The 27,069-nt window shown below is 36.2% G+C and overlaps 1 protein-coding gene across 2 annotated transcripts in view; it reads right to left on the reverse strand.

The window, feature by feature from the left end:
* Nucleotides 1-27,069, reverse strand: part of LOC135127171 (intermembrane lipid transfer protein Vps13) — a 42,308-nt gene continuing 15,239 nt past the window's right edge. The window contains exons 8-24 of one of the 2 annotated variants that reach the window (XM_064053544.1): nt 25,970-26,567; nt 25,765-25,918; nt 21,209-21,942; nt 21,007-21,162; nt 14,169-14,909; nt 7,614-8,180; nt 6,417-7,559; nt 3,895-4,560; nt 3,625-3,840; nt 3,492-3,530; nt 3,172-3,375; nt 2,835-3,119; nt 2,160-2,784; nt 1,224-2,092; nt 938-1,177; nt 718-887; nt 1-673 (exon numbers count right to left, since the gene is read on the reverse strand). In XM_064053544.1, coding sequence (XP_063909614.1) covers nt 220-673; nt 718-887; nt 938-1,177; nt 1,224-2,092; nt 2,160-2,784; nt 2,835-3,119; nt 3,172-3,375; nt 3,492-3,530; nt 3,625-3,840; nt 3,895-4,560; nt 6,417-7,559; nt 7,614-8,180; nt 14,169-14,909; nt 21,007-21,162; nt 21,209-21,942; nt 25,765-25,918; nt 25,970-26,567 — 7,861 coding nt within the window. In that variant the 3' untranslated portion in view covers nt 1-219. The remainder of the gene's footprint in view (nt 674-717; nt 888-937; nt 1,178-1,223; nt 2,093-2,159; nt 2,785-2,834; nt 3,120-3,171; nt 3,376-3,491; nt 3,531-3,624; nt 3,841-3,894; nt 4,561-6,416; nt 7,560-7,613; nt 8,181-14,168; nt 14,910-21,006; nt 21,163-21,208; nt 21,943-25,764; nt 25,919-25,969; nt 26,568-27,069) is intronic. The other variant, XM_064053546.1, reaches the window with a different exon arrangement.

Here is a 27,069-nt window from a genome sequence, read left to right on the forward strand (position 1 = left end):
CATGTTAAAAACAATATATTTCAGTTCACATCTCACCAATGCAAAAGCGTTAACAAAGTAAGCATATTCGAAAATAAAAAGTCTGCGTACAAGCAAACTCATAAAATGTAAAATTAAGTGCCGAAGGATCAGTAAAAAAGATGTACGTAAAGCAGGCAGTCCATAATGACTAGTTTTCAGTGAACCTATAAATAAGCAAACATTATTAACGAGTTGAATTCAAGCGTTTCCTCTTAACGATTCGATTTTTGCGCAGATGTCCTCTTTCTTGGCCGGATCAGCCACTAAAATGATTTTCCCGGAGTCGCTAGAGCTCAATAAACTCAATTTCCTCTTCTTGTCGGAGAAAGTAATAGCTACACCTTTGGGTACCACCGACGGCGGGTGTTTCAGCTCAGGCCACGTGTACGACCATTCCACTTGCCATCCCCCGAAGATATCATTGTGACTGATATAAGCTAAGCGTTTATCCGTCAACAATAAAACCTCCCTATTCTCAACAATCGGGAAATGGGAATGGTAAACATCCGTCGACGCATACTTCCCTTTCTCTAATTCCGTAAGTAACTTGTAACCCTGAGCTTCGAGCTTGTTGTACGGTCTCACGAGACCGTCGCCTTGGATGAACCTCGTCGGTCGCAGACGATTAGCGTCCTCACCCAGCTCCGCTACCCTACAAAATCGCGTTAGGTTTGTTCGTTCACCGAAAAGGGTTACCTTTTGACGGCATCTAGGGACCCACTGGCGAAATCTATCACTCCTGCAGTCGGTCGAGCGACCAATCCCACCGCTCCTTTTCCCAAACCTTTGAAAAACCCACCTACGCCTTCTTCTTTGGCGCCACTGATGGGTTTAGTGAATACACCGGTCACGCCATCGACGACTCCCTGCAGTCAATCAGGTGACTAATTGGCGACTTGTTTTGATTTAGATTTACCATGACTAAGCCTTTGCCGCTGCGCGCAATCCCTTCCTGGACCGTCGCCGGCTTCTTATTAATCTGATCCCTTCTCTTCCTCTGGTAGTCCTTATCGAACGTCAACGCGGCTATACCTTTACCCATGGCTCCGGTAATCCGGGACACGGCTCCCGCGGCACCACCTACCGTGTGTCCGAAGAGACTTCGCACGCCTAGGACCAGCCCTTCGGCGAACTCACCTGGACCTTGGATGGCGCCCTACCACAAGTGTTACTAGGTCACTACAAGATAAGTACTTACGTACCTGGAAGGGTTCGTAGAACAGATCTTCGACACCTTGGGTGATCCCCCTGACCAGTCCATACGGGTTACCCAATACGTCCAGACCCAACACTAGCACGTACAGTTGCTTGACGGTCTGCCCCACGTAGTGACGCGTCGCTTCGTTTACTAGTTGCTTCTGAGTCAAGAACGTGTACTCACGCTCGAAGTAGGCCAATCGGAAGACTACATCTTGTAAATCGGTGAGTGTGACACCTAGGCCTTGCAGCAACACGTTCAAGAAGTTCGGCGTGGAGGTGGTTTGTCCCGCCGAGCCTCCCGCCGCCATGGAGAAACTCAGATGGATCTTCAACGGGGAGAAATGAAGCAAGTCGTAGAAACTCTTCTGTTCTTGTAGGGACTGGCTCGACACGTGTGCGTAGAGGGGTTCATCGACTAAATTGATATCTTTGAGGAAATACTGTTGCTCTTCTGCTTCGGTGTACTCGGCCGGTTGTAGCAACCCGACGAGCGCATTCACGAAACCTAGGTCCACTTTCACGTGGAACTCTTGTATGAGGAGTTTGAAGTATTTGAACTGTTTGACGTAGCTGTTTCTCACGAGGAGTTGCACTATACTTAGTTCTGCGAAAGGTTTCATGCCGCTGTCGATCGCGACGCTCTTGGGGAGAGGCACGGGGGCTAGAACCACCGGGAAAATACAATCGTACATTTGGTTGTCGATTTGGAGGCGGTTGACTTTGGCGTGGATTTGCAACTGGCTCGGGCTGGTCCTCATTTGGACCCACAGCCCGGTTTCGAACGTCCTCCGAATTCTTCGCTTGTTAGGTTTCGTCATGACGTTAGTGCGAAAGTCGACCTCGGTTTTGGCATCTATGGCCACTTTTGACGCTACAAAAGAAATAAATATATACTTAGTCCATCTGTTCGGTAAACGGACCACAGCATCCGCACTTACATAGACTTCCTTCTTCGCTGTCGAGCAAATATCTTTGGTACGCCGCCTCCAGCACTACGCTCTCTTTAGGATTGAAGTGTTTGAACCTCTGCCCGCTCATCTTGCACTGCTCCCAAATGATGCCCGAGCTCGCCATGGCCATGTACATGATCTCTTGTCTGCTGTCGTTGTTCACCAACGACAACCCCACTCCGTATATCGACACGGTGGTCTCCTGCTCGAACACCTCGAACAGGTTTGCCGCTTTCGCGTTCTGCGCTACCGTCTGGTCTTGGGTGAACAGCAAAGTGCGTTGCATCCCGTCAAGGAACGACACCCAGTAGATGTTATAGTTTTCTCGGATGGCGTATTCACCAATGTCGTCTTTGCGCAAGTCGTTATTGTGCTCTTTGCGATTCGCGCCTTCCCAAACTATGATGCGGGGACCAGACGGGTTCTCCCAGGTGTACAACATGCACTGTTTGGCTGGAAGCTTCCGTATTTGGACGGACTCTTTTTCCCAGAAGTTCATGACGTCTGGGGTGTGATTGATGATGAGGGCGGGCGCTGACCCGCTATCGTAGGGCGCGAGGTTTATGTAAATTGCACCTTCAGAGATCTGAATGTCCACGTTGATGCCGCCGTACTACGGTTTATTGTGAGTATCAATGGACGCCAGATCTTGGGCTAACTTACCTTATTCTTGAGTTTCAGCAACGTCGTGTGACTGTCCGTGTACAAGAACGACGCGGAAATCTCCTCCGTTCCTTGCACTCTCACCTTCAGCAGCTTGTCGTCTTGGTCGCTTTTCGGCCACCAGGCGGCGCACGAGTCGGGTTCCACGCACACCCACGGGTCCGCAGGTCTGTCGCTCTCCTGACACTCAATAGCGAACGGCGCGTTGTTGATTATGACGTAATACGGCGTGAAAGTGACTTGTTTGGTCAGCCCGTTGTACGTCAGCTGATTCTGCACACCTATCTGATGGGACAATAAGTTTGATTTTCTTGCGTGCCGGTACAACACCACCTACTTGAAACAGCATGTTGTTGTACTTGCACGCCACGACCCCCGACGACCCTGCCACGTCCAGAGAAAACTTATCGGACCAATCTCCCTGTTCGATCTTGACGGCCGCCTTCTTCTTCCCGAAGAAATTCTTCGCGTTGAAGGAGAAGAGAACCGGTCCTTTGAAATTGGCCGGATGGTGTAAAACGTTCACGTTTTCTTCAGAGCTCTGCGCAAAGATCTAAACTAAGCGAAGAACTAACACAAAATAAAAAAGGGAATGTAAAATAATGGTTAGGCAAAACTACTGCGAAAAAAAAATTATAGCGGCATCGAAGCATGTACCTTTGAAGGGGTTCCAGTCGATTCGCTTTTTTTAGACTTCTGAAACACCACAGTCCGTTTTTTAAATTTACGATTCTAAACCACACTTCAGAAAATGTCAAAAGATGAATAGTGGGGTTACAACGAGGCTTACCCTATAGCTGAGAGTTAGGCCGGTTTTGTTCAACATCCAGAAAGGGCAGTACAGGGTCATGACGATCGAACCCTTCTCGTTCATCATGTGCAGACCTAAAGAGAGCGTCATCTGGCTGACGCTGTCGTAGCTGTTGAAATTCCACACGGAGAATTCGCTGATGTCTTTGGGGAGGTCTTGTCGGGTGGACCACTCCTTTTCCAAGTACGTCGGTAGCTACAATCGAGTTACTCACTCCGTCTATTTTTTACTAACTAGCGTTCGACTTACCCGAACCACAAGCGCGGACTTCCCGGGTTCTGCGTTGGGCAACATTAAGACTTTTCCAGGCTCCAGTGTCACCTCAGCCACCATATTTTCCACACAACACACAATATCCACCGGCAGACAATTCTTAAACTTGATCGCAGGCCGCAGATGTATGTTGTAGCAAGTACTAGCCATCGTGTGCCTGCACGAATGCTCGAAGTACACTTGCTCCATCTCCCCTACAGCTTGAATATTGAAAGGCTCGCTTCCTAGTTCAAAATTTTTCGGTGAACATTGCAACGTCCTAGTATACGTGAGATTCGTTTGGAGATCTTTCCAAATGTAGGGAGTGGTGGTCACCGAATATCCAGCGACCGAAAAGAACAACTCGTTTGTGGCTGTGTAAACCGCGGTGAGTGGAATGTTCACGTATGAATCGGGTACGACCGTGGTTATCGATTCGAGCTCGTTGCCCCGAGCTGTCATGTAGTATACCTCTATGGGGATGGTGAAGTGGTTGTATACTTGAAGGATGCTCCGTATGGTGACCGTGGTCACCCCTTCGTCTACTTTTACGTCAGAAATGACACCCCAATGGTCGTGGCCCTCGCCGCGGTAGTTCAAAGGGAAGTATCGCTTGTCTGCTCTGACCGCCGGGAGTTCCAAAAGGCAGTTTTTGTCCTCAACCTTGAAAAATGTAGCTCATCCTCAATATTATTACTCCTTATTTTTCGGTTAAAAATTTGATTCAAAGATGGCGCCATTGCCGAAGTGTACCATGGCCAACTAAGATCATTTTTGTCGAATATCATTGCTGATTGATTCTGCTAACCTCAAAAATTCGTTCGGTAACTAGGCGTTTAACACGAGCGGAGTTTGGGGCTCCTGGTTGTGGCTGTTCTCCCACCATGAAAATGATTCTACTCTATCGGCAAGCACATGCCGCCCAGCAACATAGGCAACCATGCGCAAGTTTAGTTTTTTTTCTGGTAGTTGGTAGCTCTCCTAGGGAATTTCTGGGTAGTACCCAGTGAGAGGGTTGGTTGTGAAGTTCACTTGTTTGCCAGTGAGTGGTGACGCGTCACTGTTGTTGTTTTGGGTGTGAGTGAAGGCACGCGGTAAGGAAGCTAGATTAAGTTTAGTTGGTTCGACGACGACGCCACAGTTTCCCCAACACGCATAGCTAATCCTTGCGGTTTTCCAAAGCGGAAATATACGTGTTTTCGACTGACGCTAACACGTGGTGTAAGTTTGTTTTATTGTTTGTAAATTCACAGTTCATGTTAGGATTTTAATCGTTAACTAGTTCTAACATCATGTAACGGTCCTGAGATTTGTTCCAATAAGGCACTTACTAGGAGATGTTATGAGATTCACTTAGTCAGGACTCATCCTTTGTTTATCAAGTTATAAATAAGGGTTCTGGATGCTTATACTTACCGTGGAAAGTGCGGTAGGATTTATAATATCGTGGAATGAGGGACATGAGGATTAAATTTTTCTCCTTAGGCAGTTATCATCACCTGGACATCACCGAGACGAATATCTCGTGACGGGGGATGCATTTTGTGTTTATTTATCATGTGTTTGTTTGGGATAAGCTGAGGACAAAGCTAAATGTTTTTTAAGTAACCAGTCACTTGGATCAAGACATAATTTAACATCACGTAAATTCTTTGTTTGATCGTTGATAAAGTGTGGCATAATTTCACATCACGTAAATTATTTGTTTGAATCGCTGATAAAGTGTGGCATAATTTAACATCATGTAAATTCTTTGTTTGAATCGTTGATAAAGTGTGGCAAATATTAACCTCATGTAATTTTGTTGGCTTTGCAATTTTTCTCTATCTCGCAATTTTAGCTTCAGTAATTTTCTTTGTTATATAATTTAAATTGAACATAAATTTCCATGCTCTTTACTAGTTATTTCTACCACGTAAATATTTTGTTGATTAATGCTTCCATCATATAAATTGTCTGCTGTCCAATCTTAACCTCGGATAATAATTCTTTGCTGTTTAAAATTTCACGAAAGTGTATGGCGAATTTAAATGTTTTTGAAACTTGATCACTTGTTTGGTTGTAAGAGTTATAGAAATTGAACATTTAATTGGAATTGAGGTAAATAACACAGAAACACGTGGTCGAAGTGAAGGGCGCGATTCCTAGTCGAGCTGGCAGGATTTATCGCGCCCTCTGCACAAAAGACGCGGATCTTGAACAGAAATAAGCGAACCAGTCGGGATAAAGTGACGCTCGCGGCTTGTTCTAATAGCCCGGATTTCCAACCACGAGTTTGCGACCGTAACGCCCTGTGCTTGCCGATAGAGTAGAATCACTGTCATGGTGGGAGAACAGCCACAACCAGGAGCCCCAAACTCCGCTCGTGCTAAACGCCTAGTTACCGAACGAATTTTTGAGGTTAGCAGAACCAATCAAATATCAATGAGATCTTAGTTGTCCATGAGTGTACAGCTTTTTTTTAAATTGGGTATCACTCTAATCATCATAAATCGCCTTAAAATAAAAAAAAATCGTACCCGAACATTGATGACATACTTCTTCAGATCTACCCCTTCCCTAGACATAAGCATCCCCAGCGTCGGCGAACTACGCAGTTCGACTTTCCTTTGGAGCTCCACTTCTGCTCCACTTTCCAGAATAACCTCTGACGCACTATCATCCTTGAACAGCGAGAACGTCCCCAGCGCCAGATCCACCTTCACCAAGCATCCCAACTCGTTGACAACCTTATACGGAGCCAGGACTTCGAGCGAGGTCACTTGCGTACTGGGCGTCATCGCCGAGGAGAACGCCTTCCCCAAGTTACTCAAAACCTCAATGCACGTCTTCGTTACCACTAGTTCCATGCTGTGGTCGGACGAAATATCAACGCACATTAAAGCTTGCTGTTGGATCGGGTCAAAACTCTCGCTTTCGCTCGTCGGTGAAGCGACGTCTTCGCGGTCGTTCATCGACACCTCCAGCTTAAGCTCCCACGGCACCCACTTGCTCTGTCCTTGGCTGACGATTTCCACCGGTTCGATTAAGGGCTCCCACAGCGCCAGTCTGCTGTTGTAGTAGTTCATTTGGAGGGTCAAGCCGGCTTCGACGCTCAGTTGGGAGCTCCAGTTGCAAACGTTGCCGCGGAGGCTGCTCTCGATGATAAGCATGGGGAGGGTCTTGGTGCCAACGCCGGCTTCCATGGTCACGACGATGGACGGTATAGAGAGGATGCACATCTCTTGGTAGTTCTTCCGAGAGGTGGTTTCCATGGTTTTTACGCTTTCGGTGGCTTCGGTTGCTTCGTCTGTTCTGAAAAACCAGTAGTCTTGCTCTTTCAGGTCGCTGCAGTTCCAAACGTCTGAGTAATCCTTATCTTCAGTTTCGTCTGCGACTGCCGCGCTACCGCCACCGGTGGCCGTTTTTAGTACTCTGCTTAGTAATTCTATGATGGCAGGGGAGACGCTTAGACGAATATCGGTTACTAGAAGCTCCAAGTGGAGGCCTTTGTCTTCGGGGGTGGACCCCGCTACGCTTAGTGTGACGGGGTACAGCACATGGTTTCTGGCTTCAACATACTTGATTTTGTCGTAGTTACACGTATATAACTGGACGTCCTTAATAGAGCCGTTGATGACTTGGTGCGGGCCTGCAAGTCGCACTTTCAACAAGATTTCGCTCTAAAATAAAAAAACTATAGAACCTTTAATCGTTGACGCTTTATTTTTACTCACGTTTAAGACCAGCGCCTGCGTGTCATTGCTGTCCATGTGCTCCACGAGCACAATATCCGGCTTCTCCACCTTCAAATTCAACGTAATCTGCGTCTCCTTCTCGACCACCGCCGCAGTAACCGAACTCTTGGCCGTGGCCGGAGTGGCAGTCCCCTTCGTCGGCTTGACCGGTTCTACACGATCCTCTTCGGATATCTTCCAGAAGTCGGCGATTTTAAGGAGGTAGTCCACCGAGAGGATCAAAGTGAAACTGTACACCCTCACGTCGGTGAAAATTTGGTTGCTTTTCATTTGTACGACGACGTCGATCATGCTTTTGACGCCCACTGGGTCGTCTACTGATGACACGCTTACTGCTCGCATCGGTTCCAGACTGTGCGATCTCTGAATCAGTCGCTTTAGTTTACCCTCGCGGCCTTGACGCATGTCGTCTAGGAGGCAGTTTAAGAGGAGGAACGAGGCTATGAGGGAGCCGTCGCTCAACATGCGGACCTTCACCGAAATGCCCTCTAGCGAGAAACGAGCCAAGCTGTCGCGCTCGTTGTGGCCGGAGTCTTGGCTGGAAAGCTGTTATTGTGTTGTAGTTTCGTGTCATGGACTTATAGAACAAAATTTATTATTATTTTTAACAATGTTCGCAACTGTGTTGCCACCGCAACCGTGCCCACAACTATATGATCAAAAAGAAAAGTCGTCTAACAGACCATGAAGTTAATTTTCAAAACGATGATGCAGTTATTTGACACTTCAACTAATTAAAATTTCAACCTTTTTTCATGATTAATGTATTGTTGGTTGCATAAGTGGAATAAATTTTATATCAAATAATTATGCTCAGAGTTTGGTTTTGGTTTCAGTTTTATAGTACAATATTTATAACAATTTTTGAACTATAGACGAGTATTTTTTTGTTTATACCCACTATATGGCTGAAAAAAAAATACTTTTTAAAATAATCATGTTGGCATTACAGAAATTTGACAGTTATTTGATCTCAACTGTTAAACCGAAGAAGGAAGGTGTTGAAGTTGGCAACATTGAACTTTTTACAATGAAAAATTTGAAAAAAATCTGACTGTTAATTATGACAGCAAACAAATTGTGTAGTTTATAGTGTATTTATGCTTTATGTAAAAATATAATTGAAGGTAATACGTCGTCTGAGAACTTGTTTGATCCACAGACCGGAGCGCGCTCAGGCCAATGTCGACTCTAAGCGTTTAGAATTTCTGCGTGAAATAGTTATTATTTAGATGCTTTTATTTACAAACATAATATCACATCTCACATGTTTCACTCGATTTTGAGATGTAACTATTTTTCTGTTTAACTAAGAATTAATTCTTTAATTGTAAATTGAACAATCGGATAGAAAGATCGAAACATCGAAAAATTGAAATATAGAAGAACTGAAAACTCGAGAAATCGAAAAACTTAGAATTTTAAAAATTGAAAAGTTAAAAAATCGAAGTATAAAACAGTCGAAAAATTGAAAAATCCGAAGTTTTAAAAACGAACAATTGAAAATCCAAAAAGTAAAAAGTTGAGAAATCAAAAAATCCAGAACTCAAAAATTGAAATATCGAAAAATTCAAAAATTGGGAAATTAATAATTAAATTAATTAACTGAAGAATTGAGAAATCGAAAAGTCAAAAAAGCGAAGTCGAAAAATCGCAAATTTAAAAAACCGAAAAACTGAAGAACAAAAGAAATGAAAAATCGAAGCTTTGGGAAGTCGAGAAATGGGAAAATAAAAAAATAGATTAATTGAGAAATAGAAAAACTGAAAATTCTGAAACGTCAAAATTTTAAACATCTAAAATTAAAGGAAAACATTGAAAAATTAAAATATCCTAAAATTGAAAAATGGGGAAATCGAAAAGTTAAAAAACCAAAAAAATACAAATTCGAAAATTTAAAAAATTGGAAAATTGGATGATTCAAAAATTGAAACAAGGAAAAATCGAAAACCCGAAAAGTAAAAATCGAAAAACCGACAAATCGGAAAATCAAAACATCGGAAAATTCAAAAACTGAGACACCCAGAAATCGAAAAATCAAAAAATCGAGAAATCGAGGAATCGAAATAGGCCAAAATCCAGATCTCAAAAATTGAAAAATCTAAAATTTAAAAATTCGGAAAATCGAAAAAATAAAACAGAACTGAAAACCCCAGAAATTGAAAAATCTGGAATTTTAAAAATTGAAAATTTAAAATTTAAGAATGGAAACATAAAACAGTCGAAAACTTGAAAAATCTAAAATTTAAAAAACAAAAAACTGAAAATCCAAAAAAATAAAAAATTGAAAAATCGAAAAATCCACAAGTAGATAAATCGAAAAGTCAAGAATCAAAATACTGGAAAATCCCAAACTGAAAGAAATATCCAAAAATTGAGAAATCGAAAAACCAAAAAAGCAAAATCGAAAAATCAAAGAATTCAAGAACCAAAAAATCGAAACTTTGAGAAGTCGAGAAATGAGAAAATGAAAAATAGATTGAGAAATCGGAAAACTGAAAATTTTGCAATTTTAGTCAACATTTGAAAAATTGAAAAATAGAAAAACTGAAGAACTGAAAAATCAAAAAATCGAAAAATCTAAAATTTAAATCATTGAACAACTAAGATATCGCAAAATTGAAAAATCAAGAAAAACTGAGAAATCGACAAAACGAGAAATCGAAACTCCAGAATTTAAAAAAATTGAAAATTAGAAAAATCGGATAACTGAAAAATCGAAACATCGAACAATTGGAAAATCGAAAAATTGAAAAGCCTAAAAGCAAAAATCGAAAAATCAGAGGATTGAGAAATCGAGGAATGGAAAGCCGAGAAGAAAAGTTAAAAATTGAAAAACTGATAAATCGAGAAATCAAAAAATTGAAAAATCGAAAAGCTGAAAATTTGAAGTATTCGAAGTAATGTATAAAACAGTCGAAAAAGTTAAAAATATAAATCCAACGAAAAATTGAAAATCCAAAAAGTAAAAAATTCAGTAGTCCAAAATTCAAAAAGTCGAAAAATCGAAATCTTGAAAAATCCCAAAATTGAAAGAATTATCCAAAAAATTGAGAAATTAAAAAATTGGAAAAGTGAGAAATCGAAAAACAAAAAAGCGAAGTCGAAAAATCGTAAGCTTAAAAAATCGAAACTTTGGGAAGTCGAGAAATGGGAAAATCAAAAGTAGATTAATTGAGTAATTGGAAAACTGAAAATTCAGAAACGTTAAAATTTCGAAAAATTAAAAAATATGGAAGAACTGAAAAATCTAAAAATCTAAAATTTAAAACATTGAAGAATTAAAATATCGTAAAATTGAAAAATGGGGAAATCGGAACATGAAAAACCAAAAAAAAATAAAAATTCGAAAATCTAAAATTTAAAAATCGATAAACTGAAAAATCAAGAAATCGAAACTCGAAAAAAACTTGAAAAATTGGACAAATCAAAAATCGAAAAATCGAAAAGTAAAAATTGAAAAACTTACAAATCGGAAAATCGAAAAATTGAAATCCGAAATAGGCCAAAATTGAAAAATAAATTGAGAGATTGAACAATCAAAACATCCGCATCTCGATAAATCGAGATCTCAAAAAATTGAAAAATTGGAAATTTAATAATTCGGGAAATTGAAAAATTAAAATACAGAAAAGTTGAAAAATTGAGGAATCGAAATATAAAACAGTCGAAAAATTGAAAAATCTACATTTAAAAAACGAAAAACACAAAATCCAAAAAAATTAAAAGATAAAAAATCAAAATATCCAGAAGTCGAAAAAAAGAAAAGTAAAAGAATCAAAATACTGGAAAATCTCAAAACTGAACGAAATATTCAAAAATTGAGAAATCGAAAAACCAAACAAGCAAAATCGAAAAATCAAAGGATCGGAAGATCGAGGAGTGGAAAGCCGAGAAAAAAAGTTAAAAATTGATAAATCGAGAAATTAAATAATCAAAACATCGAAACATCTTAATTTGAAAAATCGGAAAATCCAAAAATTGAAAAAGTTTTAAAAAGAAAAATTGGAAAAATTGAAAATTTAAAAATTCGGAAAATTGAAAAATTAAAACATGGAAAAGTTGAACAATTGAGAAATCGAAGTATGTATACAACAATCGAAAAATTTAAAAACTTAAAGTTTAAGGAAAAATTGAAGACCCAAAACGTAAAAAATCCACGAGTCCAAAAATTAAAAATTCGAAGAATCGAAATACATATTGAAAAATTCCAAACTTGAAAAAAATATCAAAAAAAAAAATGAGAAATAAAAAAAATTCGAAATGTGAGAAATCGAAAAACTAAAAAGGCAAGGTCGAAAAATCGTAAGTTTAAATAATCAAAAAACCTGAAAAATAAAAAAATTGAAGAACTGAAAAAAATCGAAATTTTGAAAAGTCGAGAAATGGGAAAATTTAGAAATGCTAAATTTGAAAAATCGGAATATTTAAAAATCGCAAAATTGAAGAGTACAAAAATTGAGAAATCGTATCATTGAAACATCGGAAAATTGAGAAAACGAAAAATAAAAAAAATCGAGAAATCGAATATTTGAAGAAAGAAAAAATTGGAAAATTGAGAGATCTAGGAAAATGTTGATTTTTTTCCAAAAATCTTGACGTCTAAGGTAAAAACTCAACACCAATTCATAAACCATAAACGGAGGATATAAAATTTAAATTACATCTACTATTGTAAAATTTGGAGATTACGTCATTTCATTGTTGGTGACAAATTTTAGTAAGCGTTTTACCATTTGAATAAAAAATTATTTTCGATTAGGGATTTTCGACAGTCGGTTGGTATTATTAACAATATTTAACAATGTTCACTGACATTTGGTTTCAACTTTCGACTATAAAAATGTGATTATAGATATTTCTCGTGTCATCGGAGGTAAATTGCATCAATTTGGCAAAAATTGTGCATATTTCGATGAAACTTTGGGCATATAAGTGCGCATAATTAGACAAATATTTGTGCGTATAGATCCGCTCTTTCGTAACAATTTCGCACTGAGCTAACTTCAGAGTTCAGATCTGTCAGTTTTTAAAATGGTTTTGGGTTGTGTTTTGTTGTTTTTAGTTCGATTTTATTTTATGGAAGAACCGTGTTCAGGTAGGATTTTCTTTAAATAATACATAATAGCATAAGATTGCTACATTTTAACAGTGTTGATGTTGCGAATTTCAATGCAAAGTATATTATTTTTCAAAATGGGCGCGAAGGTCAAGGACACGCAAAACCCAAAAATTTACTCTTAACTGTGTAGTTTAGTTTTTTTTTACACCTCCTTATTTTACTTTATCGACAATGCAATAATGAGTGATCTGTCAGTTGAGACGTCAAGAACCGCATTCATTTTGAATCGTTTCTATGAGCCCGTTCTATCGCAATATTTATGATAGATTATGTTCTTACGGAGTGGGGAAGTTAAAAGAACAACTTAAAAGCACCCAGCAGAGATCCTAAAAGAACAAATTTATAAATATGCCTAGGATAAATGGTATGGCAGTGACGAGAGCAAGAGGAATTATCCACCTATTTTTCAATATTCCTATCACTGTCAGTATAATCCAATTGAACTGGCGTGGGGACAGTGTAAACTATATTACAATAAACATATTCGGGAACAGGGTGGTGCTATTGGTGTTGTACAGTCCTTATGGCGGGAGGTTCTTGCTGCGGTAGGTGCAGACAAATGGCAAAATTTTATTAGACATTGTGAACGGCTGATCAGGGATGATTGGAAGCGTTTAATGGGTAATTCACCATATGAAGACATACCCCCAATCATAATTTCTCTCGATTCTGATTCTGAATCAGAATGTTTTTCTAATAACTTGTCAGCTTGTCACTTTTTCATTTGGCATTTATTGTCAACAGCAATCAGCATTAAGTCCTCAATACAAACGGTTCTAAAGCCCTTGTTATGTACTGCAGCAATGTTGAAACATAAGAGTGAAAGCAATGTAAATTCTGTGTTTTTTGTTATATACCATACTATTTAGTTACATTTTCTTTTGTTTACAATATTGTAGAAGTGTACAACAAAACATGTTGTTTACTGAAATGTCCGCGACCCTACAGTTTTGCGAGGGTTCTGATCTCCGCTAACTACACTGGTAAGTTGTCGACCTTGAAATTTGCTTAAATTTTGAAGACATATACGAAATTTCGGTGCAGGTTAAATTACGGATTCTTATAAAAACTTTTTGGTAGTTTGGAATTGTTATCAACCTTGTTTTTTTTAATTACAAAAATAATAGTGTATAGAAGCAATTCTGACTCAAAACTGTTAAAATTTAAAGTTATTGAAGAATAAATAGCCGATCAGATTAACCAATCTTTATAGTAGTGGGCCATGGCATGACGTATTAGTGACATAGTAGGCAACCAGTAAAACAAGGGCATTATGTCAAAATTAGGTTAAGTTGAATTTCAAACGGTTTTTTTTTTGAATTTTGAAAATCTGCCATAACGTGTGTAATACTTTTTTAAATGTTTTTAAAAAGACCAAAAAAATCCGTGGAAACCCCACGCAACCCACTTACCATCTCCGGCCCCCCTTTGAACAAAGTGATGACCAAATTATCCATAGTGAAGTTGCACCTGAGAAACGTCGTCGTCTTATCTTCCTTCTCCGCTTCGACATCCGTTGATTTTTGTGCTCCAAACAGAGAGGCGGTTGGATCAAGACTCTGTACATCCACCGACTCCTTGATGCTGCCACCGATCGAAGGCGTAACAACCACCTCTTCTTCCTTCTGGCCTTCCGCCAAATTCCCGCTTAGAATACTCATTATAGTCTTATAATCCGCCTGACTCAGCAACAACGTTATCGAAAAAATCTTCCCGTTGATATCTATATCCGGCACGGCTTTGTACCACGAAGTCGAGAGGTTCCTCTTGATCGTCATTTTGAAGGTCAACGGTATGAGCATGGTCAACTCGTTGACAACCTCGTTTTTCTCGTTCAATAGAACGCGCGATATTTTCATATCAGTGAGGCTCAGCTTCATCTCGTCGATGACGGCGGAGAAGTTCTGCTCATTCTTGATGTCGAGGGTTATGAACTGGTTGGAGATGGAAATGTGACCCAAGTCGAGTAAAACGGCGTCATAGCTTTTGGAGTTGGCTGGTACTATGATGTCGGGGGCTTTCAGGTCGATGCTGAGGGCTAACTTTGTTGCTTTGGCGTACGCGTTTTGCATGTTTTCTTTGGCGGATTTGGCGGCGGCTTGGGAGGCGTCGACGATGGCGGCCTGCGCGGCCTGGAATTGGTTGAGGAAGTTCTGGAAAAAAACGGGTAATTAAATATTGGTTGGAAAGACCAAATAAGTCGGTAAAGTTGGATAATTAGATTTTATTATATTAATTAAGCTCTTTTTAAACTTTCATTTTTAGAGTTTTAACTCCTTTCTTTTCGTATATAGAACGCGTATACGATGCGCGCTGGAATAGGATGTCGAGTTCGACACCGACACCGACACCAGTCTGAACATACTGATCTTTACTTCGCTTACCCAGCTATTTTTATACAATATTATAATAATTAATTATGATATTTCTATATGATAAATAATAATCATGTCAATAAGAAGATGTCATTGATTTGGTTAAAAAAATCAAGTTTGTATGCCGAAACAGAAGGATTTGTGTTTGCTATTCAAGACCAAGTAATCAATACCAAGAATTATAGAAAATACATCATCAAAGATCCGAACATAAAAAACGACTGCTGTCGCCTATGCAAAGCAAAACCTGAAACGATCCAGCACATAATCTCTTCTTGCAGCATCCTAGCACAAACTGATTACAAAGCTAGACACGACAACGCAGCCAAAATCATTCACAAAGAATTAGCAACACTTATGAACTTAATCGAAGATACGACACCCTATTACACTTACATTCCGTCTCCATTCCTTGAAAATAACAAATACAAATTATACTGGGATCGCACAATACTTACAGACTTAAACATTACAGCTAACAGACCAGACATCATACTTATCAAAAAACACACGAACGAAGCCATTCTCATTGACATTGCTATTCCTAACACAAACAACATTATTCAAACATACGACACCAAGATTTCAAAATATCTACAATTATCGATAGAAATGAAATCCATGTTGAATCTTAAAAAAATTTCAATTCTACCCCTAGTTATCTCTAATGTAGGTGTAGTTCCAAATAGCTTAGTTGAGAATTTAAAGTCTTTGCATTTGAATGATTCAATAATTGTCAAAATTCAAAAAGCTGTTTTGTTAGGAACATGTCATATTGTTCGTAAGTTTCTTGAACAGTCTGATCATGTCAGTCAGATTAGATTAGCACCAGTAGGTCAGAGTAGTGTAGGTCACTTTTCATGTGATGCGCGGATAAATGGTCGGTAGTTACGCTGGACTTTTGGGGATGGGGTGAGATTAGAGAATAATAGCAGACTAATTTGTATGCTGTAATTCTAGAATCTCGAAAGTTGTTCTGTTAATCTAATCAATGCATATCATTACTTGGTCTTAGTACCCGTAATGATAGAAGTCTTGCCTGAATGCCGGTCATTTCCGGGTCAGTGGTGGGTCTTATACATAATCAATGCATATCATTACTTGGTCTTAGTACCCGTAAGTCTTGCCTGAATGCCGGTCATTTCCGGGTCAGTGGTGGGTCTTAATCATAAAAAAGTATATTTTATAATAAACAACAATCGACAATACATGGATATTTACTTTAATTAACCCAAATCATCATCATTAATCATCATTTTGTCAAAAAGTACAAATGCAACATATTTTTGGTTTTTATTGACAACGCAGAGTTAAAACTCCATCCGTGCGTCCCTGGGTCGATGCAATCTTTTTTCCTCTGCATTGACTTCATATTAATAACAATTTATTACACATTAGTTCTTTTCCACATATCCGACATAATTTTGCAGTAAATTCGGGCACATTGTAACATTACACCTAGTACCAGAAAGTTGAACAAAACCATAAAAGAATGGTCAAAATTTATTTAGACAGAGCCTGTTACAATACGTTCTTAGCTTAGCTCGGGATATGAATTTGGCATACAATAAAAGATACGTACAATTACAAAAGGAAATGTTACAAATTATCAGCAAAAAAATCAATTTTATCTAATTCGCGACATATATTACCAAGTTAAGGGTTAAGTCTACCGGGTGTTTCTTTTATTTGATACAACCCCTGTAAATTTTTTATTTTTAAAGATAAATCTGTAGTTCTTTGAGCAAATTTATATCATTTTAAAAGATCTAGTGATGACAACAATTTTTCAATTGTTTTTCAAGCAACTAGATTTTGAAATAAATGGAAAATTTTGGAGATATTTTACTAAATAACTTTTTTATTATTGATTTTAGAATATTGGTTGCTTGTGATTTTTTGTAGTGAAAAAATCAATCTTTCCATTTATGAAAAAATATACCTAGTGTTTCATTAAAAAAAAATAAGTTGACGTCATTTCCGGTTCTACCGCCAGTGATAATAAAAATGTGTGCTTACCATCATATAAATCTTTGAGAATGATACAAATTTGGTTAAAGAACTACGGGTTTATCTTCAAGAATAAAAAAGTTACAGGGGTTGTATCAAATAAAAGAAACACCCTGTATATTTATTTTGACAAATAATCAACATTTTACAACACATTCTGAAAGGTTATTTTAGCAAGTACTTCGATTGCTCGGAAGTTTTGACACAATTTTTACGAACATCATAAATCACAAGCAAGCAACGCCTTTTTTTGTGTATAATGTGGTTACTAAATCCATAAACCCATTTCTGTCAAATCGTTTAGTTTTTGATATTATTTCCAAATAAAAGTCATCTTTGCAAACTGGTTGCATTTACTCAAGAAAAATAATTTATTTCTTCGGATTAAACAGGGAATTAACCATAAAAATAGGATTTATGTTTCTACGGTATTTCCTGATTTTTATTTTTTCTATTTTTTTTTTGATACTTGAATTTTTTTAATTTCATTTTTTTGGATTTTTGGAATAATTGGGTTTCTGCAGTTTCTTAGGTTTTTTGGATTTCTTCGATTTTTGGGGTTTTTTTGGATAATTTTTTTTTTTGTTTTTTTGACTGTTTGGATTTTTTAAATTTTTGGGCCATTTTCGATTTTTTTTATTTACGGATTTATTGGATTTTTTCAGTTTTTTTTTTAATGGTTTGGGTCCTTTGGATTTTTTAGGGTCTTTTCGATTTTTAAATTCTTTGATTTTTTAGATGTTTTGAAATTTGTTATTTTCAATTTTTTGGATTATTGGATTTTTTGAGTTTTTAGGTTTTTTATATTTTTTAGAATATCTAAGTTACTTGAATTTTTTGGATTTCTTCAATTTTTTTCCCCTTTTTTTTAACTTTCGGAATTTTTTCGATTTGTTGTATTTTTGAAGTTATTGGATTTATTGAGGTTTTTTGGGGTTTCTTGGATGTTTCAGATTTTTTGGATTACTTGAGTTTCTTGGAGTTTTTTACTTTTTGGATGTTCCAATTTTTTGGAATTTTGGGTTTTTTCTTTTTGGATATTTTTGATATATGTATTCGTTTTTTTTAATTATTGAATTTCTTGGGTTTTTGTACATTTTAGTTTTTTTAGGGTTTTTGTGATTTTTTTGGGATAGGTAAGATTTTTTTTTGTTTTTTGATTTTTTTTGAATCCATTAAATTTTTTTCGATTTTTTGGACGATTTTTATTGATTTTTGGTTTTTATGTTCTGACTTTTTGGGATATATCGGATGTTTTTTTTTGATTTCTGAAATTACTGGATTTCTAGAGTTTTATGAATTTTTTATATTTTTTGGATATTATGAATTCTGTGATTTTTTTTTCATATTTTTGTTTTTTTATACTTTCTATTTTTTGGATTATTGACAGTCTTGCGTTTCTTGGGTTTTAGTTCCAACTTTTTGGAATTTAGTTTTTTTTCTGTTTGGATTTTTTGGATATATTCGTGTTTTTTTTGGAATTATTGAATTTCTTGGGTTTTTGAGATTAGATAATTAAGATTTTTTTGTTTTTTGAATTATTTTTTTTTTCGGTTTTTTGATGGACTTAACTTTCTTGAGTTTTTTGGATTTTTTGATTACTGAATTTCTTGGGATTTTCATTTTTTTACTCTTTGGATTTTCGTTTTTATTTTATTTTTTTGTACATATTTTTTGGATGTTTTAAATTCTGCGACTTTTTTTCTATATTTTTGATTTTTGAAGTTTAAATTTTTTGTATTTTCTGGATTACTGACTTTCTTGAGTTTTGATTTTTTGGAATTTTTGAATTTTTGGGATATTTCCGACTTGAAAGATTTCTGAAATTACTGGATTTCTTGACTTTTTTTGGAGTTTTTTTTTTTTGATATTTCAAATTCTGTGATTTTTTGTATATTTTTGATTTCATTTTATCCTTCCGATTTTTTGGATTATTGAATTTCTTGAGTTTCGTGGGTATTTTAGATCTTTTTGATTTGTATTTTTGAAGTTTTGAATTGGTTGTATTTTTTGAATTACTGAATTTCTTGGGTTTTTTGATTTTTTGACTTTTTGGATTTTTTGGATATTTCCGTTTTTTTTTTATTTCTAAAATTACTGGATTTTTTGTTTCTTGGGATTTTTTTTTTTATTATTGAATTTCTTGGGATTTTTATTTATTTATTTTTATTTGATTTTTTTGGATTTCTGAGACATTTGCGATTTTTTGGATTTCTGAAATTACTGGATTTCTTGAGTCTTTTAGATTTTTTGGATATTTTTAATACTGCGATTTTTGTTTGTGTATTTTTCATTTTTTATACTTTCGATATTTTTGGATTATTGATATTCTTGAGTTTCTTGGGTATTTTGGATGTTTTTGATTTTTTATTTTTGAAGTTTTGAATTTTTTGTAATTTCTGGATTACTGATTTTCTTGAGTTTTTTGACGTTTTGGATTTTGGGAATATTTCCCATTTTAAGATTTTTTAAATTATTGGATTTCTTGAGTTTTTCTGGAGTTTTTAGATTTTTGGATATTTTAAATTCTATGATTTTTTTTGATACGTTCAGTTTTTTGGATTATTGAATTTCTTGAGTTTCTTGGGTATTTTGGATCTTTTTGATTTTTAATTTTTGAAGTTTTGAATTTTTTGGATTACTGAATTTCTTGGGTTTTTTGCTTTTTTGCTTTTTGGGAAATTTCTGTTTTTTTTTGAATTTTTTTCTTCGAATTTTTATTTGTTTTGAGTTTTGGATTTTTGTTATTTGATGTTTGGGACATTTCCGATTTTTTGGATTTCTGAAATTACTGGATTTCTTGATTCTTGGATTTTTTAGATTTTTTGGATATTTTAAATTGTGCGATTTTTGTGTACTTTTGATTTTTTTATACTTTCGATTTTTTTGGGTTTTTGACCATATGTTTTTATTTGATATTTTGTATTTTTTGAATTTTTGGGATTTTTCCAATTTTTTGGATTTTTGGAATTACTGGATTGCTTGAGCTTTTTGGATTTTTTAGATTTTTTAGAAATTTTAAGTTGTGATTTTTTTGTATATTTTTGATTTGTTTTTATACTTTCGATTTTTTGGTTTATTGAATTTCTTGAGGTTCTTGGTTTTTTGAAATTTTTAGTTTACTGAATTTCTGGATTTTTTTATTTTTTTGACTTTTTGGATTTATGTTTTTATTTGATTTTTTGTAATTTCTGAATTTACTGTATTTCTTGAGTTTTTTAGATTCTTTTTAATATTATAAATTGTGATTTTTTTTGTATATTTTTGTTTTTTTTTCTATACTTTAGATTTTTTAAGTTCCTTAGGTTTTTTGGATCTTTTTGACTTTGATTTTCGATTTTTTGAATTTTTGGATTACATACTAAATTTCTGGGGTTTCTTGATTTTTTTTTGCCTTTTTGTTTTTATTTGGCTTTTTGTTTTTTCTGGATTTTGTCTGTTAGCAGAGATCGTGGTTTCAATAATATCAATCAGCGCTGTCGCAATAATACACTAATTCGTAATACATAGTTGGTTTTCAGCCGTTGCGTCGTCTGTTGACATCACTACGACAACTATTCTTAATACCCTAGGGTATTATTTGGTCAGTAACGTACCTCAAATTCACGCCACTATAGACCGATAATAAATCGGTAAGACAAAGTTTTGTATGTATGTACCACGGGTATTATTTGAAATTTATTAAAACGGCATCAATAAAAGGGTATTGTAACTAAAAATGCTAACAGTATTTTCTACCAAAAAAAGTTTGAATTGCAGCACTTTCTTAAAAATGCAAGTACGTGTCCGTTTAAAGTGATTTATAACTCCTGACACCGCGATATATTTAAGATCAGACGCAAACCTAAGTCACTAAAGTACTCACCAGCATCCTCGTGACGTACCAGTTGAGGAAAACTATCCTCAACCCACCCATTGTAAGATCCACAGAAATATCCGGCTTTTCACTTTCGACCTCCTTGTCGATATTATACAAGACGATTCGCCCCGACAGAGCTTCGTCACCTACCACCGTCAATATCTAAAACAAAAATTAACAAAAAAACTCAACACACATCAGTACCCACCTGCTGGTGCACAATATCTGGATTCAAATCAGTAATAACGATCTGATTCAAATGCGCGTTGATCTGCGTGTACGAAGTCTTTATGATGACATCGGCGTTGACACCAATCAACGACCACCTCGACAATTGCTCCAGGTCCGTCTGGAACTCCACCGTCAACTCTTTCAAACTCGACGACAACTTAAACTTGATCGTCTCGACGACGATCTGGTGATCAGTTTTCTTCTTCGGTTTCTGCGGAGCGGTAATCCCGATTCCCTCACTTATAGTGGACAGTTGGCTCGTAAATGCCGGGGTGCCGCGTGCTGAAGCTATCCTATCAGCCGCCTTGTCGCCCCAAATTTCGTTGACGTCGTCCTGCAGACCCGTGGCGTACTGTATCAACGACAACAAACCTTCCTTGTGCAGGATGATGTTCAACTTCGCGAACTCCAAGACGAGACCGACTTCGCACGACTTGTAGGTGGAATGGAACTCCGGCGAGGTTTTATTGACTTGGGTGAAGCGGACCTTGATGAGGTACTCTTCGCCACCGTGGAATCCGGGGGACCAGATCATTTTGATATCGTTGTTTGCGTGTCTTTGTACTAGATTTATGCCGGCCAAGCCCAAGGTGATTTTAGTGTTGTAGGTTTGCTGGACTAAGCCGAATTCGAGTTTTCTCGCTTGGAACGAAACCACGGGCGCGGGCGCCTCGTGAGTGGTCGTTTGGTGAGTGACGTTCAATGATAATTCTGAAAAATTATACGATTTCGTCACCTTAGAACTGGTTTGCCGCATATCCAAATCGCGTCCGAGGGATTTTCGCCTCTACTGTTTGGTGCAGATTTGCCGCATGTCGCACTTGGGCGAAGCGAAACATAGTTTAGATTCAGTGCTGATTTGCCGCATGTCCAAGCAGAAATCGATACAGTACCGTTATCCGTTTTTACGTACTTCATTGCTGTTTTGCTTTTCAGCGTTAGGTTTGGGGTTGGGAAAGAAATCGTATTCAACTTCACGCGCAGAACAATAAGAATAATGTGAAATAAATAAAAAAGAGACTTAACAATTTTGATGAATCTGAAATTAAAAAAAAGCAACTGTAATTTGTGCAACTCTTTTTCTGTTGTTATAGATGTTACAAATATTTTCGATTTTTTTTTTAAGAAAGATTGTGTTTCAAATTATTAGATTCGAAATTTTACAAATTTAAATTTTAAATAGATTTGTTGCTCGTTAAACAAATAATTTAATTTTTTACTTAACAGTAACATTTTTATTTAATGATTTCTCGGAAATGATTGAACTTATTTTCTCGAAAATTTTAGTCAACAAAATTCATAATGCTGCATACCTGTATTCGTATTTGTGGAAATGATATTTCCACATCAATAATTACAGATAATAATAGATACATTTTTCAGAGATAATTAAGATTAAGATTTCTTAATCAACTTCACGCGCATAACAAGTAATACGGCAAGGACTAATAATGTGAAATAAATGAAAAATTGAAACGATATTAGAAATCGCGTGGTGAAGTAGTTAACTAAGTATAACGAACAATGCATGTTAAGTTATTGATGTTTTGATTCGATTTTTTCTAAATATTTTTAAAATAAAGAGACTTATTTTTCTTTATTTTTATATAAAATCTACATTTGATAAAACTCATTGCAGTCATTCATTTTACCTAAAAATTGTAGAATCCAAATATTGCATTGTTAATTTCCATTGTTAAATGGTGAATTGTGAACGAAATACGGAGTACCAAATTTAAATGTGTTTTACAGAAAGGAATTATTTTTACAAAGGATAATAAAATGATATTTTCTTTGCATTGGTGGAGTAATGGCCGCTCGTTGACTCGCTGCAGTCCTACTAAAATTGCAGCTTAATATGTAATTTTTTTTATATAAAATATTCAAACTGATAAAGAACACTCGGGTAAAAATAGGTTGTTGTCTCAAACAATTAGATTCCAGTATTTTATTAGATTACGTGGATATTGACTACAAGTAGCTATTGTCGGGCAACCAGAGAAAATTAGCAGTGATACTGTTTAAAACTGTAAATGCAGTATATTTGGATTTTGAAATAAATCATTCGTTTCCATGTCTTATGTATCAGTGACAATTATGTTGACTGCAACCCAAATCTATTTGACTACCCCTAATTCCATAATATCTAGTACTTAATATAGTTATACGCTTTTCAGTTGAAAATGAAAGAATTATTTGTACTGGTAGTTGTAAACAATTGTATAAATATTTCCGTTGGATTCCTTTGCGAACTCTTTGTCAATTATTATTTATGATACTATGGTATGATCCCAAACTGTTTAGAGAAGAAAGGGAGGCTGTGGTGTGCGCACGTAAACTTGTCCTATTTCTTTCCAATACATTAGCTCTATTTATTAGCTCTCTGTCTATCATCTCCTACGTGCGCTTATCATAGACTCCTTTTATCTAAAAAGTATGCAGTATTTCCCGCGCAAACCAGCAGTCAGATCTCTAGATTGCCTGGCCTCGTGATTTGTCACGTATTTTTAAATAACATACAGTTTTCTAAATTTGCTGAAGTACTACTAAACTACAAAAATAAATAAACGGGTAAATTATATTCTCAAATTATAACTCCGAATTAAACATGCAATGTGAAAAGTTAATGCCGAGAACCCTACTAAAAATAAATTAAACGTCATTGTTTGCTAACTACATAATTGATTAAACTTATTATTTTAATAAGGTAAGGTATTAAACTAGACAGAGACTTGAATACTTTTTTTTACTAATTTTAATAATTCTTGTAAATGAGTAGATATTTAATAATAAAGTAATACATATTATTATACGCAAAAAATGTATTTGCATGCTTTTGCATAAACTTCCTGCACTTATAATTTATGAACAGTATTTTGGACGATGCCCAATTAATTGATAAATAATAGTATGTTGATGTAAAAAGAGTATTATTACATTACTTCAAATTCTTTTAACTTTCTTTACGTAGTATATCCTGTTTCCAAAATCTCAAGAAATTAGGGTTATGGTAATTCAATTCAATCTGGGTGCTTAGGGTAAAAACTCAATAAACAACAAATGAAGAAGTATGTTATTTTTTTAAATTTATATAACATTTATTGCTGTAAAAGTTGGAGATGACGTTATATGATGGGGAAGATGATTACAAATGTTGGTCAGCGTTTTATCAACCGGAAACGAGAGACCTATGTTTTCGTATTATAGGAGTCATGAAACGTTGAGAAGCCATAAAAGTAGCCAGTCGCCCGATGAACCTGATTACAATACTTCCTTAGCTTGCGCTCGAGACATAAAAAAAATAAACAATAACATTTGGATTTAATAGCTTTTGATATCTGGTATACCTAAACAGTGAGTGAATTTTATGCGGCTATTATTACCATTACATATAACCATCCACTTAAATTAATTGGTAAAAAAATTTACCCATAAATAAGTTATTGTAAAGTTATTTTTATTTACACGCGTATAATTGCACAACAATAATTGTTAGACAAATAGAATGATAAAGAAAGGCAATGTCATATTAAAAAACAAATTACTCGTTTCGATGTAAGATATCTTATATAAGTTAACAACATAGATCTATTTAGTTATTATAGGTAAAATTCTAATACGAAATTTATTCTTGAAGTAAGTCGTAAATTGTAAATAGCTATAAATTCGGAAATAATTCTTTTTAAAAGATACAAGTCAAAAATGTATTAGACATGATTGTCAAGAAACATTCCAATTCTGTTTCAAATTTGCAAGCTTTTTATGTCAAAAGCTGATTTTTGTAAACGTTCCAGTAATAAATTCCGAAGCAAAATCCACCTAAACAGATTTTGCTTCGAAATTTTAATTTTCATATTACTTTTACAACAAAAAATTGTGCACTCTTTTACTGGTATGCAGCGTTATAAATCTTGTTCACTAAAACTTTAGAGAAAATAAGTTCAATCATTTCCGAGAAAAAATTAAAGAAAAATGTTACTGTTTAGAAAAAAATTAAATTATTTGTTTATCGAACAAATCTATTTGAAATTTAAATTTGTAAAATTTCGAATCTAATATGTAATTTGAAAATATTTGTAACATCTATAATAGAAAAAGAGTTGCACAAATTACAGTTGCTTTTTTTTTAATTTCAGATTCATCAAAATTGTTAAGTCTCTTTTTTATTTATTTCACATTATTCTTATTGTTCTGCGCGTGAAGTTGAATACGATTTCCTTCCCAACCCCAAACCTAACGCTGAAAAGCAAAACAGCAAGGAAGTACGTAAAAACGGATAACGGTACTGTATCGATTTCTGCTTGGACATGCGGCAAATCAGCACTGAATCTAAACTATGTTTCGCTTCGCCCAAGTGCGACATGCGGCAAATCTGCACCAAACAGTAGAGGCGAAAATCCCCCGGACGCGATCTGGATATGCGGCAAACCAGTTCTAAGGTGACGATTTATTTTTTTATGATAACCCGTTTTATCGTTCTCTATTCATCCCCACCAACAATCTGATGACGTCACCTCAAACTTATCAACTCACCCGTCATGACGAAATTCATCTGCACCGTCGTGAACTGCACGAATTGATCGCTGTCCTTCTTACTACCCCGCGGCAACAACTCCTTCGTTTTCGCCGCTTTCTCCTGCATCTCCAGGTACCTCAACATCATGCTCGACTCCCGCTTCGACGACCTCTACAACAACAAACCTAGTGAACCTCCCCAAGACAAACCTCGCAAAATTACGCTCAGAGGCACCGGCTCGGGGACGTCGCTCTGCGGCAGAGGTATGCTGTTGCCCAGCGCCATCAACAGCAGCAACCGCGCGTCGGAGACGTTCACCACCACCGACGGCAGCTCCCCTGAGATCTTCATCAGCGGTAATTTCGGGTCGTCGCTGATCATGCATTTGGCCAACGTCACTTTCAAGTTGATGGGTTCGAGGACGTGCATGTTGCTGATTTTCTTCTCCTCGAGGAGGCCCTTCCAGTCTTCGTCGCTTTGGGCCATGAGGATCTGGATGCGGGTGAGATCGAGGACGAACTGGTCGTAGCTCTGGGCTATGAGTTGTTGGCGGATTTCTTTGTCCGGGTAACCTTGGGAGTGCATTTGGCGCAGGTCCTTCATGGGAGGGCGACTGAGGGAGTGCATTTTGAAGTGACCCAAGTTGACGATGAGGACGTTCTCGTGTTCGGTGTACTTGCCGCCGTAGGGGATGATGATGTAGGGGGCGCGGAGGTCGATTTTTAGGTCGAGGTGGACGTGGGTGTCGATGGCGTGTTGGAGGCCGCTGGAGGACATGTCTTTGATGTTGGAGAGGCCGTCTCCAGCGGCGGCTGACAGTCTGGGGATGAAGGATTTAATGATTATTATGTGCTATAGGGTTGCTAAACTGTACACCACGAATCCATTTTCGATATTCAACTATGTCAATAACAATTTTTTAATTTGGTTTTTGGAGTTTTCGATTTTAAATTTTTCAGTGCCTTGATTTTAATTTTTTGATTTTTCAATGTTGGGCTTTTTATATATTTTAATTTCTCGATTTTTCAATTTTCCGATTTTTCGTCTCTCGTTTTTTTTTAACTTTTAGATTTTCCAGCTTTTAAATTTTTCAGTGTTCCGATTTTTTAATCTTTTGTTTCTTCAATTTTGAAACTTTGCAATTTTTCAGATTTTAATTTTTCAATGAAATGTGATTTCTATGAATTGTTCAAAATTCGAGTTTGAATAAATTTGTTCTTTTTGTTGAAAAATCAAAAATTAAAATTCGAAAGAATGAAAAATTAAACATACAGAAATTGAAAAATTGAAAATCTAAAAATTGCAAAATTATACAAATGATA

Source organism: Zophobas morio, unplaced genomic scaffold (assembly GCF_036711695.1).
Source record: "Zophobas morio isolate AGI-343-1 ecotype UQ-CSIRO unplaced genomic scaffold, CSIRO_AGI_Zmor_V1 ptg000011l, whole genome shotgun sequence".
Classification (NCBI taxonomy): Eukaryota; Metazoa; Arthropoda; class Insecta; order Coleoptera; family Tenebrionidae; genus Zophobas; species Zophobas morio.